This window comes from Panthera onca, chromosome E1, assembly GCF_046562875.1.
Source record: "Panthera onca isolate mPanOnc1 chromosome E1, mPanOnc1 haplotype 2, whole genome shotgun sequence".
Lineage (NCBI taxonomy): Eukaryota > Metazoa > Chordata > Mammalia > Carnivora > Felidae > Panthera > Panthera onca.
Genome location: NC_138352.1, coordinates 41,020,388 through 41,036,628, shown reverse-complemented (window position 1 = coordinate 41,036,628; position 16,241 = coordinate 41,020,388). Strand labels below are relative to the sequence as shown.

The 16,241-nt window shown below is 38.4% G+C and overlaps 1 protein-coding gene across 21 annotated transcripts in view; it reads right to left on the bottom strand.

Moving 5' to 3' along the window:
* The window catches only part of ACACA (acetyl-CoA carboxylase alpha), a 276,865-nt gene that overhangs the window by 169,380 nt on the left and 91,244 nt on the right, over nt 1–16,241 (bottom strand). For all 21 annotated transcript variants that reach the window (XM_060646608.3, XM_078437425.2, XM_081791233.1 and 18 more), the window contains 6 exons: nt 15,474–15,583; nt 14,577–14,658; nt 13,245–13,343; nt 11,822–11,928; nt 7,700–7,810; nt 2,019–2,228 (listed from right to left, as the gene is read on the bottom strand). In XM_060646608.3, the coding sequence (XP_060502591.1) occupies nt 2,019–2,228; nt 7,700–7,810; nt 11,822–11,928; nt 13,245–13,343; nt 14,577–14,658; nt 15,474–15,583 (719 nt within the window). The remainder of the gene's footprint in view (nt 1–2,018; nt 2,229–7,699; nt 7,811–11,821; nt 11,929–13,244; nt 13,344–14,576; nt 14,659–15,473; nt 15,584–16,241) is intronic.

The following is a 16,241-nucleotide window of genomic DNA, read 5'->3' as shown; positions in this document are numbered from 1 at the left end:
AATACAAGGCAGGAAATCATCATAATTCCTGTCTAGAAGGATTTGATAACTGCTATGGACCAGTGATTATGTATATTTTTTATCTTTTTTCCAAGTGGGACTTATCCTGCTCATATTCCACCACTGTATATTGTGTATATGCTACAGGGAAGAATAATAAGGGGTACACAACTTGAATTTTAGATCATTGGCCCATGAAAAACCACATGAACATTTAATGGCGAGAACTGTACATTTCTTAGAGATCCTGGACTCTGGGCTGAATGTAGTAATTGGATGGGACTTTGGGCTGATTTTGTTGGGGAAAGACTAAATATGTTCTAAGAGTGAGAAAAAGGGTGTGAAAGGATAACGGGTAGCCAGAGGAGCAGACTGAGGCAGATTATTAAATGCTCTCCAGTGATTTTTCTTTGTATCATTTAGTAACAGAATCTCCTGAATTTCAGCTGAGTATATGGCCACCCAGTTAGTGACCACAATTCCTGACACCCCCTACAGGTAGGTGTGATTGTGTAACTGAATTTTGTCCAATGGGATATGAGCAGAATATGGGTAACTTCTGAATCACATTTTTACATGCCTGCCCTCTAAGTCCTTTCTTTCCCCCTCCCACAAGCTACAATATGAACATAATCTTATGAAGAAGCTTTAATCATGAAGATAATGACACCCTAGGGCAAGTGTTGGCAAACATTTTCATTAAAGGACCAAATAATAATTATTTTCAGCTTTGTGGGCTATAACATAAATAAATTAATGTGGCTGAGATCCAATAAATTTTTATTTACAAAAAAAGTTAACAGGTTATGGGACGCCTGGATGGCTCAATTGTTTAAGTGTCTGACTCCTGATTTTGGCTCAGGTCATGATCTTGCAGTTCATGGGATCGAGCCCCATGTCCGGCTCCATGCTGACAGTGAGGAGCCTGCTTGGGATTCTCTCTGCCCCTCCCCCATTTGTTCTCTCTCTCCTCCCACCCCTGCCTCCTCTCAAAATAAATATGCATTAAAAAAAAGTTGGCAGGTTGGATTTGGCTTGCTCACCAAGGGAGTTTGCTCACCCCTTTCCTAGTGAACAACACAGCAGTAAGAATGGATCCCTGGTACCAACTCATCTCTCAATGATGGTAGAGAGAGAAAGACAATTTACACCTTGTTTAAGTCACTGTATTTGAGTGTACCTGAGTGGCTCAGTCGGTTAAGCATCAGACTCTTGATTTCGGCTTGGGTCATGATCTCACAGTCATGTGACTGAGCCCCCTGCTTAGGATTCTCTCTCTCCCTCTGCCCCTACCTGCCCCCTACCTCTTTCTCTCTCAAAAACAAAACAAAAAAAGGCCACTGTATTTTGGAGGCCTCCTTATCATAGCAGTTAAAGAAAAATTCTTAATTAATGCATACACATGTAGGAATTAAACTTCCAAAACAGAAGACCATATATTTAGCTTGTTTGGAATTCAGGAAAAAAGAGATGGAAAATATATTTCCAATAAGATGAAGACTCAGTCACTATTCCAGAAAAGACCATGTTCAGACCCCTAAACTACAACCGTTTCCAAGAAACCTTGCAAGACTGTTGAGAATTCTTTTCTACACAAAAATATAGAATATATAAACTTTAAGATGCTCAGAAGATCTTTTAAGAGATAATGGATCTGAAAAAAGACATCTGAAGACTCAAAGATAATCAACTAGAAAATGGAACTACCTGCTTATCAGGAGGTTGCTTAAAAAAAAAAAAATTCACTGTCCCCAATCATTTCTCTTTTTTACCCATACTCGAAACAGTACACTCATTTTTATCAAAAGTGTTAACTAATTTAGAGCCGGAAATGTTTAGAGGGAGAAGAGTAGGATTATTTTTCCTCTAGGACAAGGATATAATCTTAGCAATTATCTAGAACCACTTGAAATTCCACTATACTCAGGTGTATGAATTGAATGAGCAGGAGTCCTATGAACTGAATGAGTAGTAGTTCTGTGTAAGAAAACAAAAATTACAGCTTTTCATATACACACCTGTTCCATATGTTCGAATACTGCTGGAGTAGCAATAGCAGCTGGTGCTTCTTCAATAATCTTCTGATGCCTGCGCTGCACAGAGCAGTCACGACCAAACAGAGAGATAGCATTGCCATACTGATCTGCTAAAATCTGTACCTCCAGATGACGGGATTGTTTGGCTAGTCTCATCACAAATATAGGAGATCCAGGGACTTCAGCTTGAACCTATATTAGAAGAGGAAATAAAACAAATTCTTAAGTGGTAAGCACTTCAATTTCAACAGGCAGATGCCTAGAAGTGTCAGGGACCATGTTAATTAGCAGGAATACAAAAAAAGAATAAAATATAGTTCATGCCCTCACCTATTAAGATGTTGAATTCTTAGTTATATAACCAATATTAATAGATGACTATGAAACATATGAACACCCAATGTGTTACAAAAGTGAAAAACAAAATAGTCTGAAAAGACACACACACAAATCCCACAAAAGGGTAAAATACTGCCATCAACTCCAGACAGCCAAATGTACAACTGGCTCCAGACTAGATGCTTTCTTGGTTCACATCACGTCACAGAGGGTGTTGTAGTTGAAGGATTTTGATCTTCAGTTTTGAAGCATAATGCCACTAGATACAAAATTCTACACTGGCGGTTACCTTCTTTCAGCACTTTAAAGACAATCCAATGTTTTCTGGCTTCCACTGTTTCTACTGAGATGTCCACTATCAATCATTACTCCTCTGAAAGCAATCTTTTTCCGGCTGCTTTAATATTTTCTCTTTTTCTCTCTCTCTCTTTTTTTAGGGGATTGAGGTAGCAGATTTACTCTGATAATCTTAGATGTGGTTTTCTCTGTATTTGTGCTGTGGGACTCATAGTACTTTTTTAATCTGTGCTTAGTAACTTTTATGTAACTTCAGGATACTTCTTAACCATTATCTCTTCAAATATCGTTTCTGCTCCATGATTTCTTCAAATATTGCTTCTGTTCCATTCTCTCTCATTTCTGAGATTCCAAGTGCATGATATTAGATCATCTCACTGTATCCCATATGTCTTTTATGCTGTTTTGCTATGTAGCAAGTCACCCCAAAACTCAGTGGGTTACTTAGGACAGCAACTGTTTCATTTGCTCACGATACTGTCCTCATCTGGGCAGTTGTTCTTCTGCTCTTGCCTGGGGTCATTTGTGCATATCATCATCTGGTAGTTCAAGTGGGGCTGAATGGTCTCACTCAAATGTCGGGTGACTTGTGGTGACTGTTGGCAGGTAGGTCAAGGGAGCCTCGACTGGAACAGCTTATTTATAGCATGTGGCCTCTCATTCTCCAATGTGCTAGATCAGGCTTCTTCAATGCAGTGTTCCAAGACGGTGAGGGCAGAAGCTCCAAGGCTTCACAAGCCCTAGGCTCTAGAACTTACACAACACCACTTTTGCCACATTCTAATGGTTTAAGCAAGCCACAGGGCCAGCTAAGACTCAAGGGGTGGAAAAAGAGATGCCACCTCTTGATGAGAGGAAAGGCAATCACATTGCAAAAGGATACATACAAGGATGGGAGGAGTTATTGCGGCCATGTCTGCAAACAATCTACTATGGTCCACCCTCTGGCCACAATAATTCATAGACCTCCCACATGCAAAATAGACTCACCCCCTCCCAAGACCCCCAAAGTCATCCAATCATGGCATCAGGCTTGACGTCCATTTTCTCATGAATCATGTCCAGATGCGAATAAGACTCCTTGGGTGCAGCTCCTCAGGTGCAATTTCTCTTGATCCAACGATCTGGGAACTAAAAAGACAAGTTATCTGCCCCAACACCCCCACTATTTAATGATGAGATGGGGAAAGGATAACCATAAAGGATAATCCTGTTCAAAGAAGAGAGGATGGGAAGTACACAGTGGTCACTGTTCCATAGCAACTCTGAAGTCCAGATGGGTACATGTCAGGTTCCCTTACTCTAGGGGCAGGGAAATTTTTCAGGGTCTTGTTCTGCTCCCTGGCAGTGATTTTCCTAATCCACGGTGCATGGCTCTCCTTTGTTCTTAGCTATGCTCTCTGGGCTCCTGGCTCTGCTCTCTGACAAATCTTTTTATTAGATGTTTACAGCTGAATAGCTTTCTCACTCTGCTTCCTGTTTACAGGAAATTGAAAACCCACAAGGCTCTTTGAAGTTTGAACTACCTCTGTCCCTTTGGTGTAATTATCAGTACAAGTCCATTGAAAAATTTGTGGGCTTCCTATGAATCACACTGGGGGATTTACTCCTTGCCCCAAAAGATACATCCATAACTTTTCTGCACAGATATCTCTATACTTTGGGCATATCAGCCTGCTGTGGGATAACACCTTTAAGATTCTTTGAAACTCTTTCCTTTTAGCTGAGAGGATAATCCACCAGGTAGTGTCTTAAATATCTCTAAGCCTTAAAGGATCTCACAGCTATTCATGAGGATCTTTTTACCAGGTGGAGAGACTGGGAATGAAAAAAAGTTCTGTTTTCAAACTCAACAAGTTTGAAACACCTTCTTTAGCTCATCTCTCTTATTATTCCTTAGCATAAGTAACCAGAAGGATTCGAGATACTTTCAACATTCTGTCTAGAGATTTCCTTAATTAGGTCCATGAGTTCATTAAATACATTCTCTATTTTCCAAGTTACCTCAGACAATTTGTTCCATCATTACAGAACATATGCTACCCTTTTTTCCAGACCCTACTAATAATTCCCTCACTGCCTATCCACCATTCCTCCAGTCTTCATTGACAATCTCCACCATTTCCCCAGCCTCCATGTATGAGCCAGTCTTAAAGCCAATGCGACATATTTTACTTTTTGTTACGGCAGCATCACACCTTTAGGTATCAATTTCTGTGGCAGTTACCCATTGATGCTTAACAAACCACCAAAAATTTAGTAACAGGACACTGAGCATTTGATTTGTTTACAGCAATTGACTGGGGCTCAGTTGGGTATTTCTGTTGATCCTGGCCAGAAGTTACTAATCATGCAGCTGTAGTCATCTGACAATTTAACTGGGGCTGGATGGCCTAACAGGGTCTCACATTCATGACTCAAATGTGGTGCTGACTGTCAGCATGTAGGTCTAGGAAGTCTCAGCTGGGACAACTCCTCTCTACTTCATGTGGCCTCTTTTTCTCCAAAAGTTTAGACCAGGCTCTTCACTTGTCAGTCTGAGGCTCAATTCAAGAGGGCAATGGCAGAAACTACAAGACCAGTTGAGGTTTAGGCTTCAGAACTTATACAGCATTTCTGCTACATTCTCTTGGTTAAAATAAGTCACAAGGCCAGCAAAAATTCAGAGAGTGGGAAAAAGACTCTCTTTCTTGATGAGAGGAGAGGCAAAAATCATATTATACCAGGGTGTGTATACAGAAATAGGAGAAGTTATTATGGTCATCTTTGCAAATGATCTCTCACATGCTCTTTTCTGTATTTTTCATCCTTTTGTCTCTTCATGCTTTAGTCTGGATTTTCTTCTGAGCTATCTTCCAGTCACTAATTCTCTCTTCAATTGCATCTAATATGCTATTAAACTCCTCTACTGACTTCTTAATTATAGTTATTGTCTTTTCAGCTCTAAAATTTGTTTCTTCTTTATAGTTTCCACTTTTCTGACAAAATTCTCAATCTTGTCTTTAATTTCCTTGAAAACATTAAGTATAATTACTGTAACATCCTTGTCTGATAGATCCATTATCTAAACTCTCTATGGGGTCTTTTATACTGACTTTCATTTTTCTTGATTTTCAGTCATGTAATTTGATATGCCTGCTTACCTTTAAATGGCTATTTGATACCACATTTGAAAAATAAATAGAAATAATTTGAGATCCTGGATATTATTATATTTGCTTCTTTCTGGTGGTTAGTTACACCAGCAATCCTAGAACTCCTTGCTTGAATCAAAGGTTGAGTATTTTGAAGCTGAGATTTAATGCCTGTGTGGGTTGGTCTATTTCCAGTTTATTTTTACTCCTAAGGTATAGTTCCTTCAAGATCCCAACCTAAAACGGGAAAGTTTCCCAGGGCACCCTCCTTAGAAAACCCTGAAGTCTAAGTTTTGTCCTTTTAGTCTTATAAGACTGTTGAAAACTGCAATCAGCTTTTCAACTGCTTCTTAAACCAAAAGATATCGCCAGGGGAAAAGTGGCCTTAAATGCCACCTCCCTGGGTTTCCTTCTCCTATACCTTAGCCCCATAATTCTTTACTAACTTGAAAGGTTTCTAATGCCTTGAAATAGATTTGTAAAACAATTTTGTCCAGCTTTTCTAGTTTGTTCTCAATGGGAGGATTTGTTTGTTATTTGGTTAATCATTATTGGAACTTAAGGACGTTCGCATAAAACTTCTTAATCTTAGTGTTCTAGATTCTTGAACTATTTGATTCCATGGTAATAAGCAGTTTCAAAATACCTAAAGGAGTTATACTTTTAAAACTTAACATGCTTTTTCTTTTGCCTCTAAGAGTGAAAGTCCTTTCCTTTAGATCCTGTGAGGCATTGATCTTCCTATAAATTCAGGTAAACTACAAAAGGAATGTAGGGTAAAAAGGAAAAAGAAGGGTAATACTCAAAATCTGACATTCAAAACAGGATAATGCAGTAAAACAATGGATTTATCACTTTTATCAGTTTGCTGTTTAATGTTGTTTGCTTTTTAAAGAGGGCAAATAGAAGATGGCCAGAGACACTAGTAAAAGACAGTAGAAAGTAAAAAATGCTGGGAAAAATAAGAACAGTGGGAAGCTAGGAAAGTGAAAGCCCAGAAGGTGTCCAATTTTCCTTTTTCTGACTCATCTTTTTCTGGTAGGAGAAAAAGAAAGTGAGTCAAGTATGTGAGGGTAGTCCTCGGGCAGGAAAGAAGAGATTTCTGTCTCCCAATTATCTAAGATTCTGAAAAGAGATCATTTATTTGGCCTCCACAACTAACCTGTAGTATGGCCACACCAACATGGCTGCAAATCAGAGGGTTAGGCAGATATCGGAAGCTCAGCTTTCCTAGAAAATCCCCAATGATAGAATGTAGACCTGCCATAGGGTTCCTGTGCCAAGGTGCAGTGGCCATGCAGCACAGACGAGGGTGCAGGCTGCTGAGCTGGCCAGGTAGATGGGACATATAGCATAAACTCTGGAACCTGCAGCCACTTTGAACTGAAGTGAAGTAAAGCCAACCAGAGAGTCTGAGCCCAGCCATGCAAGAGCATCCGAATCAGGAGCTAACCACATAATTTATCTACAATGCCAGCAAAAGAGAAACACAAAAATGTCGAAAGGCATTGTGACTCTTTCTTATCACTATGAGGTCCTGTGAGCCACAGGGATCATATAGGTGTTCTCATATAGGAAGACTTTTATATTATGGAGAATAACTACTGTTTGAATCACCTTATTGAATAAAAACTTACACTGAATTGGACATTGCTAATAAGCAGGTAGGAGCTAGGAGAAAGACTAGAGTACTTACAGACAAAATAAAAAATTACATTTTCTGGACATCCATATTATATTATGAATATTATCTTTTATTTTATGGAGGTATAAGTGACATACAACATTAGTTTTTGGTGTACAACATAACAGATTGTAGATATAGTGTGAGTTAAATCATGTATCTCTGATATACATGTAAATTCAAGCAAACAAAAACAACTTGTATTCTACCTGTCTGAAGAGGTTCGGGAAGTCATCTGCATTGTTAACTTTTCTGATTCCTTTCCCTCCTCCTCCTTCTGAGGCCTTGATCATTACTGGATATCCAACTTCCTCTGCTGCCTTCAAGAAGAAAGAGAAAAATGGAAATAAGAGTAGTAATAACAGGGAAGGAGAAAACTGGCAGTTTCTCCCTTTAAGAATGCTGCCATTGGTAGGTCCAAAAGTAGTAAAATAGAAAGGTCCTGAAGACATACTATTGGGGGGGGGGGGGGGGGGGGGAGCAGTAAAACAATATTCGTAGCATTAGGCTGAACCAAAAGAAATGGCCTTTTTTGTAGGTAAAAAAATGGTTGAATATTTGCAATTTCATATGGTTCAATGTAAGACAATCCTGTGTAGGCCAAAAACAAAATAAAACTGTATGTTTATATATAATTATGTATACTTTCATACACCCACATATGTGGGTGCAAAAAAAAAAAAAAAAAGGCTAGAATATACACCAGTGGTGATAAAAGGAAGATAAATAGATATACCTCTACTTCTTACTGTATTTATTTCTATATTATTGGAATTTCTTATAGTATGCAGGTCTTCATGTTTTACCTCTAATTTTTATTTTTAAAAAAGGTAGAGGTAGTCAATGGTCTCAGTACAGTTTCTGACAACATAAAATATTCAACAAATCAGACCTCTCACATATCCAGAAATTATTTTCTCACTTAACTTTTTGTAAAATATAAAAATAACAAGACACTGAAATATTTTTTTTTAAGTTTTATTTATTTATCTGAGAGAGACAGACAGAGAAAAAGAATGCGTGCAAGCAGGGGAGGGGTAGAGAGAGAGGAGAAAGAGAGAATCCCAAGTAGGCTCCACACTGCCACCGCAGAGCCCAATGTGGAGCTCAAACCCATGAACAGCAAGATCATGACCCAAGCGTTAAGTTGGACACTTAACTGACTGAGCAACCCAGGTGCCCAAATATTAATAAAATTAGTTAGAAAATTAATTTTCAAAACATACTAAATGTGGTTTTCACATTTACAACATTTGATAATGATCAGGTAGCAAGTCTAAACTTTCTGAAAATTAATTATATATCCATTAAGTAGGGAGCTGGTTAAATCAAGATATGCCCATCTATTAGAATACAGTGCAATTGGGGCACCTGGGTGGCTCAGTCGGTTGAGCGTCCGACTTTGGCTCAGAGTTCGAGCCCCACGTCGGGCTCTGTGCTGACAGCATAGAGCCTGGAGCCTGCTTCAGATTCTGTGTCTCCCTCTCTCTCTGCCCCTCCCCCACTCTCTCTCTTTCAAATATAAATAAACATTAAAAATTTAAAAATTTTAAAAAAAGAGAATACAGTGCAATTATTAAAAAGAATGAGGTGGTTTTTATATATAGTGATATGAAAAATGTCCAGACAGTATTGTTATGGCAAAAAGTAAAGGGGGTAGGTAGAAGTTAACCAAAATTTAAAATAACTAAGTCATTCCTTTGTCAAAACCTTCCAGTGATTTATGGTTTACATTATAATAAGATCTAAAATTGTATCAACAGGGGCACCTGGGTGTCTTAGTCAGTTAAGCGTCTGACTTCAGCTCAGGTCATGATCTTGTGGTTTGTGGGTTTGAGCCCCACTTTAGGCTCTGTGCTGATAGCTTAGAGCCTGGAGCCTGCTTTGTTCTGTGTCTCCCTCTCTCTCTGCCCCTCCTCCACTCACACTATCTCTCTCTCTCTCTCTCTCTCTCTCTCTCAAAAATAAGTAAACATTAACAAAAAAAATTTTTTTTAAAAACAAACAGCATGATGAAATAGTATTGGCAAATAAAGGGCTATCACTGGGTGATAGGGATCAAAGAAACAGCCACGAATGTGGAAAAGACTTAAAAAAAAAAAAAATAAGGTAGTCCACATGATATCAGTAAGAAGGCAGGCCTTTTAAGAAAATATGAAAACTCTAGGCACAGGTCATCTATTTAGAATATTTGCAAAGTATTAAAAAAATTTTTTTAAATATTATTAAAAAAAATTTTTTTTAATGTTTATTTATTTTTGAGAGAGAGAGACAGAGAGACAGAGTACAAGTTGGGGAGGGGCAGAGAGAGAGGGAGACACAGAATCTGAAGCAGGCTCCAGGCTCTGAGCTGTCAGCACAGAGCCTGACGTGGGGCTCAAACTCACCGACTGCAAGATCATGACCTGAGCCAAAGTTGGACCCTTAACCGACTGAGCCACGCAGGTGCCCCAAATCTTCATTTATTTTTGAAAGAGAGAGACAGAATGTGAGCAGGGAAGGAGCAGAGAGAGAGGGAGACACAGAATCCAAAGCAGGCTCCAGGCCCTGAGCTGTCAGCACAGAGCCTGACGCGGGGCTCAAACTCAGCAACCGTTTGATCATGACCTGAGCTGAAGTCGGACACTCAACAGACTGAGCTGCCCAGGCACCCCACAAAGAATTTTAATCTCAGGAGGAAAATGCTTATATAATATAAAGTAGGAAAAGAAAAAAGGATTACTAAACTATATAGAGAGAGTGACCTTAATTTTATACTTATCATAATAATTATAAATATGGGAATCTATTAATAAAGATGATCACTATAGGATAATAACATATACTATGAATCAAAAACAGGTCAAAAGAAAATATATGAATGTGTTATGAATATGTATCTATCTCTGGATGGTGGGTTTATCATCATCTCTTTTCTGACCTTCCAAATTTTCTACCAGAAATTTTTATGTTTAAAATTAAGACAAGGAGGGGCACCTATGTGGCTCAGTTGGTTAAGTGTCCAACTCTTGATTTCAGCTCAGGTTCATGGGTTCAAACCCCGTGTTGCTGTCAGCACAGAGCCTGCTTGGGATTCTCTCTCTCTCTCTCTCTCTCTCTCTCTCTCTCTCTCCCTCCCTCCCTCCCTCCCTCCCTCCCTCCCTCCCTCTCCTCTGCCCCGCTCATGCTCTCTCTCTCTCAAAATAAATAAATAAACTTAAAAAATAAATAAAACAAAATTATGACAAGGAAAAAAAGGAATTTCAATTGACAAGCAAAATAGCTAGTTCTTTACAAAGGGCTTCTACTTTTGCAAATTATAGCAAATAGAGTATGAGGTTGGCAATTCAATTAGAAATATTAATTTTATTAAGGAGATTAAAAGACACAACGTGAAATGCAAACAAAAGAGGAAAATTAGTTGAGCATTCAGCATTTTTTCTTGAATTTATAACATATAATTCAAACACAAGTATTGTGTTTTTCTAAAACAGCCTCTTTCATCATCTACTTGGAAGCATAACTGACATTTCCAACTATTTAAAAAGTGAAAGGGGAACAAACTGAAGAGAACTTATAAAAGAAAGAAAAGGTAATGTTGGAGAAAGGATCTCTTTTTGTTTGGGTTCATGTTTCCAAAAGGATGGACTGTAATTAGACATTTTCAGCCTCTCTTGGCTCCCACCCCCCTCCCCCAAGGGAAAAAGAACAAATTATGTGATTGGTCAGTTTGGAAGGAGGAACTGAGCATGCACAGCTCAGCCTCTTCCCCTTTGGGATCAGCCCACTGCGCAGAGCATATGCTCTTTGTCAGCTCTCAGTGATACAAGAAGCTGAATGGTAAAAGCTCTATCTCTGGAGAGGAACATCTTTGGTTATTCAGCACCACCAGTACCCAGTGAGTAAGCATATTTAACTCTGACGTTCAGTTTACAAATCTGATTGTTGCTAAACACATAAGCCATTTCACCAACATCTCTATTCATAATAAAGCTGACATTTCTCTATCTGCCTGGCTTCTTGGTTCTGAATTCAAGCAGGGCAAATATGTGTTGTTTGTTGCCCCCCACCCCACCAACACACACATACACATAATAACAGGTAGTACAGTAGAGAATCAGTATTTTCTAAAAGCTCTGATTTAGCCACCTAAGAAATGTTCTGTCCAGGTGAGGGTTTACTTCACAACAAATTTATTTTTGTTAAATTTAGGTCACTTCCTTACTCTATATATCTCCTGGTCTTACAATCCCAATGCCCTCATGGGTGCATATCATGAACCAGGCTTCAAATTAACGTTTGTGACTACAATCAGTCAGTTGAAAGACATCACTCTGTAGTTAGTAACCTACCTTCAGCCCATCATCCACATCCTTCACATAACCTTTTTGATATAATTCCTGGGGAACATTTAAGATACGTTTTGAAAAATCATTTTCCTGCCAGTCCACACGAAGACCTGTAATAGATAACGGTAACTTAAAAGCTGCTTTAAAAGCTTCTGTTTTGTCAATTTTCTGCTATTCCTTCTTTAAAATGACCTCGTATTTATCCAAAATTAAGGATATGTGAGAAAAAAAGGATGCCATAAAGCCCTCAATTCTCAGGGTTAGCGGTATTTAGCTCTAGAAGACCTGACAACTTGGGTTCTTACCCTGGAGGAAGCCAGGAGAGCTAATAGGGAGCAAACTTATAAAAATGCAAGAATATACAAGACTGAAAAAAAAAAGCATGTCAGACTTCTCACAGCAACTCAGCAGGCAAAATACCTTCAATTTGTGTGTTCAGGCCTGCTCCAGGGCCAGAGGTCTGGGAAATAATTCAATCTTTATGAGCCCTCGGAAATGGAAATGGCAGTTTTATTGGCCTCAGCAGAGTCATGATTCCATGCTCCCTGAATGTCCCTGTACTCAGCCACAAGGGGTATGCTATAGCCTCTCCATTCAAACGAGAACAAATTCAACCTTTTATTTTAAACTGTTTGACCCAGCAGGTCTAGAGAGGATATTGCAATCCCCCTGGAGAGCCAGAGTAACAAGAGTTCAAATCTGTTGGGCCTCAAGGCAATGGTCGTTCCCATTTGAAAGACATTTTAGTTTGTTGTTCCCTGTGGTTGAGTACTAAGCAAATTTATATTGTTATTAGTTATAATGATTCACATGGCACTCTTAAAGGGATTTGTCTAGTATAAATCATTTTAAGAAAAATTTTATTCTTCTGTATGCCCAAAAGAAAGGTTGACTACTGCCCTCATTTTCTGCATCAAGGGCAAATGAGAGTTTGAATTAACAGCCAAAGTAAATAAATCATCAATAGATGGTAGGTTGACATGAAGAAAATGATAGTAGGCAAACATTTGAGTAAGTGGGTTTTTCTTAGTGAACCAGGTCTCCTGCCAGGCAGGTTCAAAGACCTAATTCTGCCTAAGTCCACCTGTGATGAAGATTCTAGCCTGCCCAGAGTAAATCCAAATCTACAGAACCATATGAGTTTTCCCAGAGTTTCCTCAAATTCAAATTAAATCTCAAGATCATTTAAATCACAGTTTAGCACATGTGTAACTGGTACAAAATTTATATTCCTAAGACATGATAAAATCACAGGTGTATAAATTAGCCTAGGAGATATAAAATACCATAAATCAACCTGGATTCTATTTCTTATCCTGAAGAATCCAAATAACATTTTAAATAACCTTAAGACCCAAGCCACAGTCCCAAATATCCTACTGAATTTTTCCGCACTTCAAAACACAAACAAGAAATACTTTCTTACCACTCCCACTCCAGGGAAGAGTTGGGATACCAGCAGTTTGAGCCACTATGGAAGATGCAATCTTATCCCCCAAAGCCCACATGGCCTGGCTTGGAGGACCTAAAAATAAGAAAAGAACCCTGATTGTAACGTTTTGGCCTCATTTCCATCACATAGGTTTCATCTTTTATAGAATTATTTTTGTATTTGTCTGGTCTCCCCTACATCATATATCATGGAGATTGTGAACTTGATTATGGGGATTACTGTGTTATGACTCATCTTTGTACTCTTTATAGAACTTAATGTAATAAGCTTTTAGCATACAGTGAGAGTTCAGCATGTATGCTGAATTAAATTCCTGACAAATCTAACTCTGATTTTATCATTGTTCATGATCCAATTTGACAAGGTTATCAAAGTCCTTTTTTTTTTTTTTTTTTTTTAAGCAATCTTAAAATAAAGGACTTATAAAGTTTGGGGTTCAAGTCTGAGATATGCCCTCCTTGGTCTTAGGAGAATCCAAAAGGAAAATTTATCATTAGTAAACATTTATCTCTTTAGAAGATTTCTCTCTGCTAAAGGAAAGCAGAAAAGTCAGAAGAAAGAGCTCTCACTTATAGGAATATAACTTATATGCTTAAATGTGAAGGTGCTGATTCATATTTAAGGGCACAGTCCTAGGGCATCCTAATATTCAATGATCTCTGCTACACAAAAAGAGGTCCTTTCTCTACATATTTTCTTAAGGTTAATGCCAAGTTTTAAAAAGCCAGTGTTTTGGAAAGCAGAGCCTCCTCCATATCTCACGGAAAAGAACCTGAGGACAGAAACACAATCAAGATGAAGAAAGATAAGTAGGATGTAAGAAATGAGGAAGAGGTATGTGGAATTTGAGAAACTTAACAGAAGACAGTGGAGGAAGGGAAGGGAGAAAAATAATTTCAAACAGACAGGGAGGCAAACTATAAGAGACTGTTAAATACAGAAAACAAACTGAGGGTTGATTGGTGGGGGAGAGGAGGAAATGGATGATGGACACTGAGGAGGGCACTTGTTGGGATGAGCACTGGGTGATGTATGTAAGCAATGAATCATGGGAATCTATTCCTGAAGCCAAGAGCACATTGTATACAAGGGATGTTGGCTAACCTGACAATAAGTTATATTTTTAAAAAAATGAAGAAGAGACAAAAAAAAGAAATGAAGAGGGTTACTCTGAGAGCTGCTGATTGATGAAAAATAAGAGCCCCGTGCATGTTAAACAGAAGAAAAGCAGAATATAAAGTGGAATGTGGGCAAAACTGACAAAGAGAACCAGAAAGACAGGAAGAGTATGTTAGAAAGGTTTACCCATGAAGGCGATGCCATTTTTCAAAAGAAGTTCTGGGAGCTTGGGATTCTCAGAAGCATGACCCCAGCCAGCCCACACTGCCTATAAGGGAAGATAATATGATTCTTTCTTAAAATTCATACTAAAATAACATGATAAACTGTACTACTCTCTACCAAGACTGGCCCCACACCATGAGGTACAATAGCTCCAGAGCTGCCTAATGCTTAAGTCGGCAGAAGCCGAATTACTTGATTCTTGGCAAACTTTTTATGGAACAAGAATAAGCAGTCCATTGTGTCAAAACCTCTGTAAAGAGGTCAAAACAAAGTTGAGGTTGATATTAAGATCCTGCTAGTCTTGTTACTCTTTAGGAAACTCAATTCATAACCTTTCCACTATACTCTACAGAGCCTTTTCTAGAAATACTAGTTTTCTTTCACAGTTTCAATTACTTTGGCCACCCAACTCCACATTTATATTTAGTGGTTATACTGCCATATAAATCTCTAGTTTTGTTTTTTTTTTTTCTCTCTGGGCTTAAGTACATTTATCCTAAACATCCTAACATAATAGGGAAGAAATAATCTATTTCTATACTACCATATTCTCAGCTAAGAATATTCCATTGGAAAAAGGAACTTTTATTTACTTGAGATAGTTTGAAGGTGAAATGGATAGTATAAATAATCTCTGAAAGACCCTTACAGACCTTCTGATTGTATTATGTTTATTTTTGCCTCATTCATTTTTTCCATCTTTCTTTTCCCCATCTGTTATACCCCTCACAAAAAAAGCTTTATCAATTTTCAACAAAGATGCTTTATATAAAATTTAAAGTTCTTCTCTGGATAGCCCCTTGTGTCTAACTGTAAAATGGCTAAACTGGTTTGAAAGGACACACTGGCATCTCTTACTTGCACTGGGATCCTTTTAGCAATATCAAGAATTAATTCCACGTTTGCATAGTTGTTGTTGTTTGGTCCTCCTGGCACCGGCACATAGTGATCTGCCATCTTAATGTATTCTGAAAATGCAAGCAAATTAATAGAGAACACATGCTTTATTTCCAGAAATAGAACAGAGCACAACTACATAAAAGACGATACCATCACAGTTAACGACTGGACAAACTGCATTAACTAGGTAAGTCCCAGGACATTTAGTTAGAGGCTCTGACTTTGTTAAGTCATGGGTACTAACATGCTAATCTGGTATTCAGGAAGCTCTTCTATTCAAACAACAGCTCTCAAACATTTCACTATGTAACCTTTTTGAAGGGCCTTTAAGACCTCTCTATCAAGGATGATATGTCACTTAGAGACCCCTGTACAATTATTTATTCTGATAAAAAGTTTTAGCCCTAACATCCTTTATCTTTAACTTGCACTGTACTCTGAGAAGCCCTTTTCCTGATGTCAAGCTGTGACAAACTGGGAAAGAGGGCAGAGCCTGAAGGGTTTGTGGACTGGCTGGACAGGAAAGGTTAGTTACTGGCATATACCAAGGGCTTGAAAAGACTTTATCTGGAATGTTGGAGATAATAGGTATTTGAAAGACACTTTTGAAAGATAACTTCTTTCCCTCCTTACATTTTTTTTGCTCCGTATTCCCTTTCAAATTTGTCACCTGATGTCTCTCTCTTCCTATTCCTGGCAATAATGGTAGAGCAGCTACAATGTGCA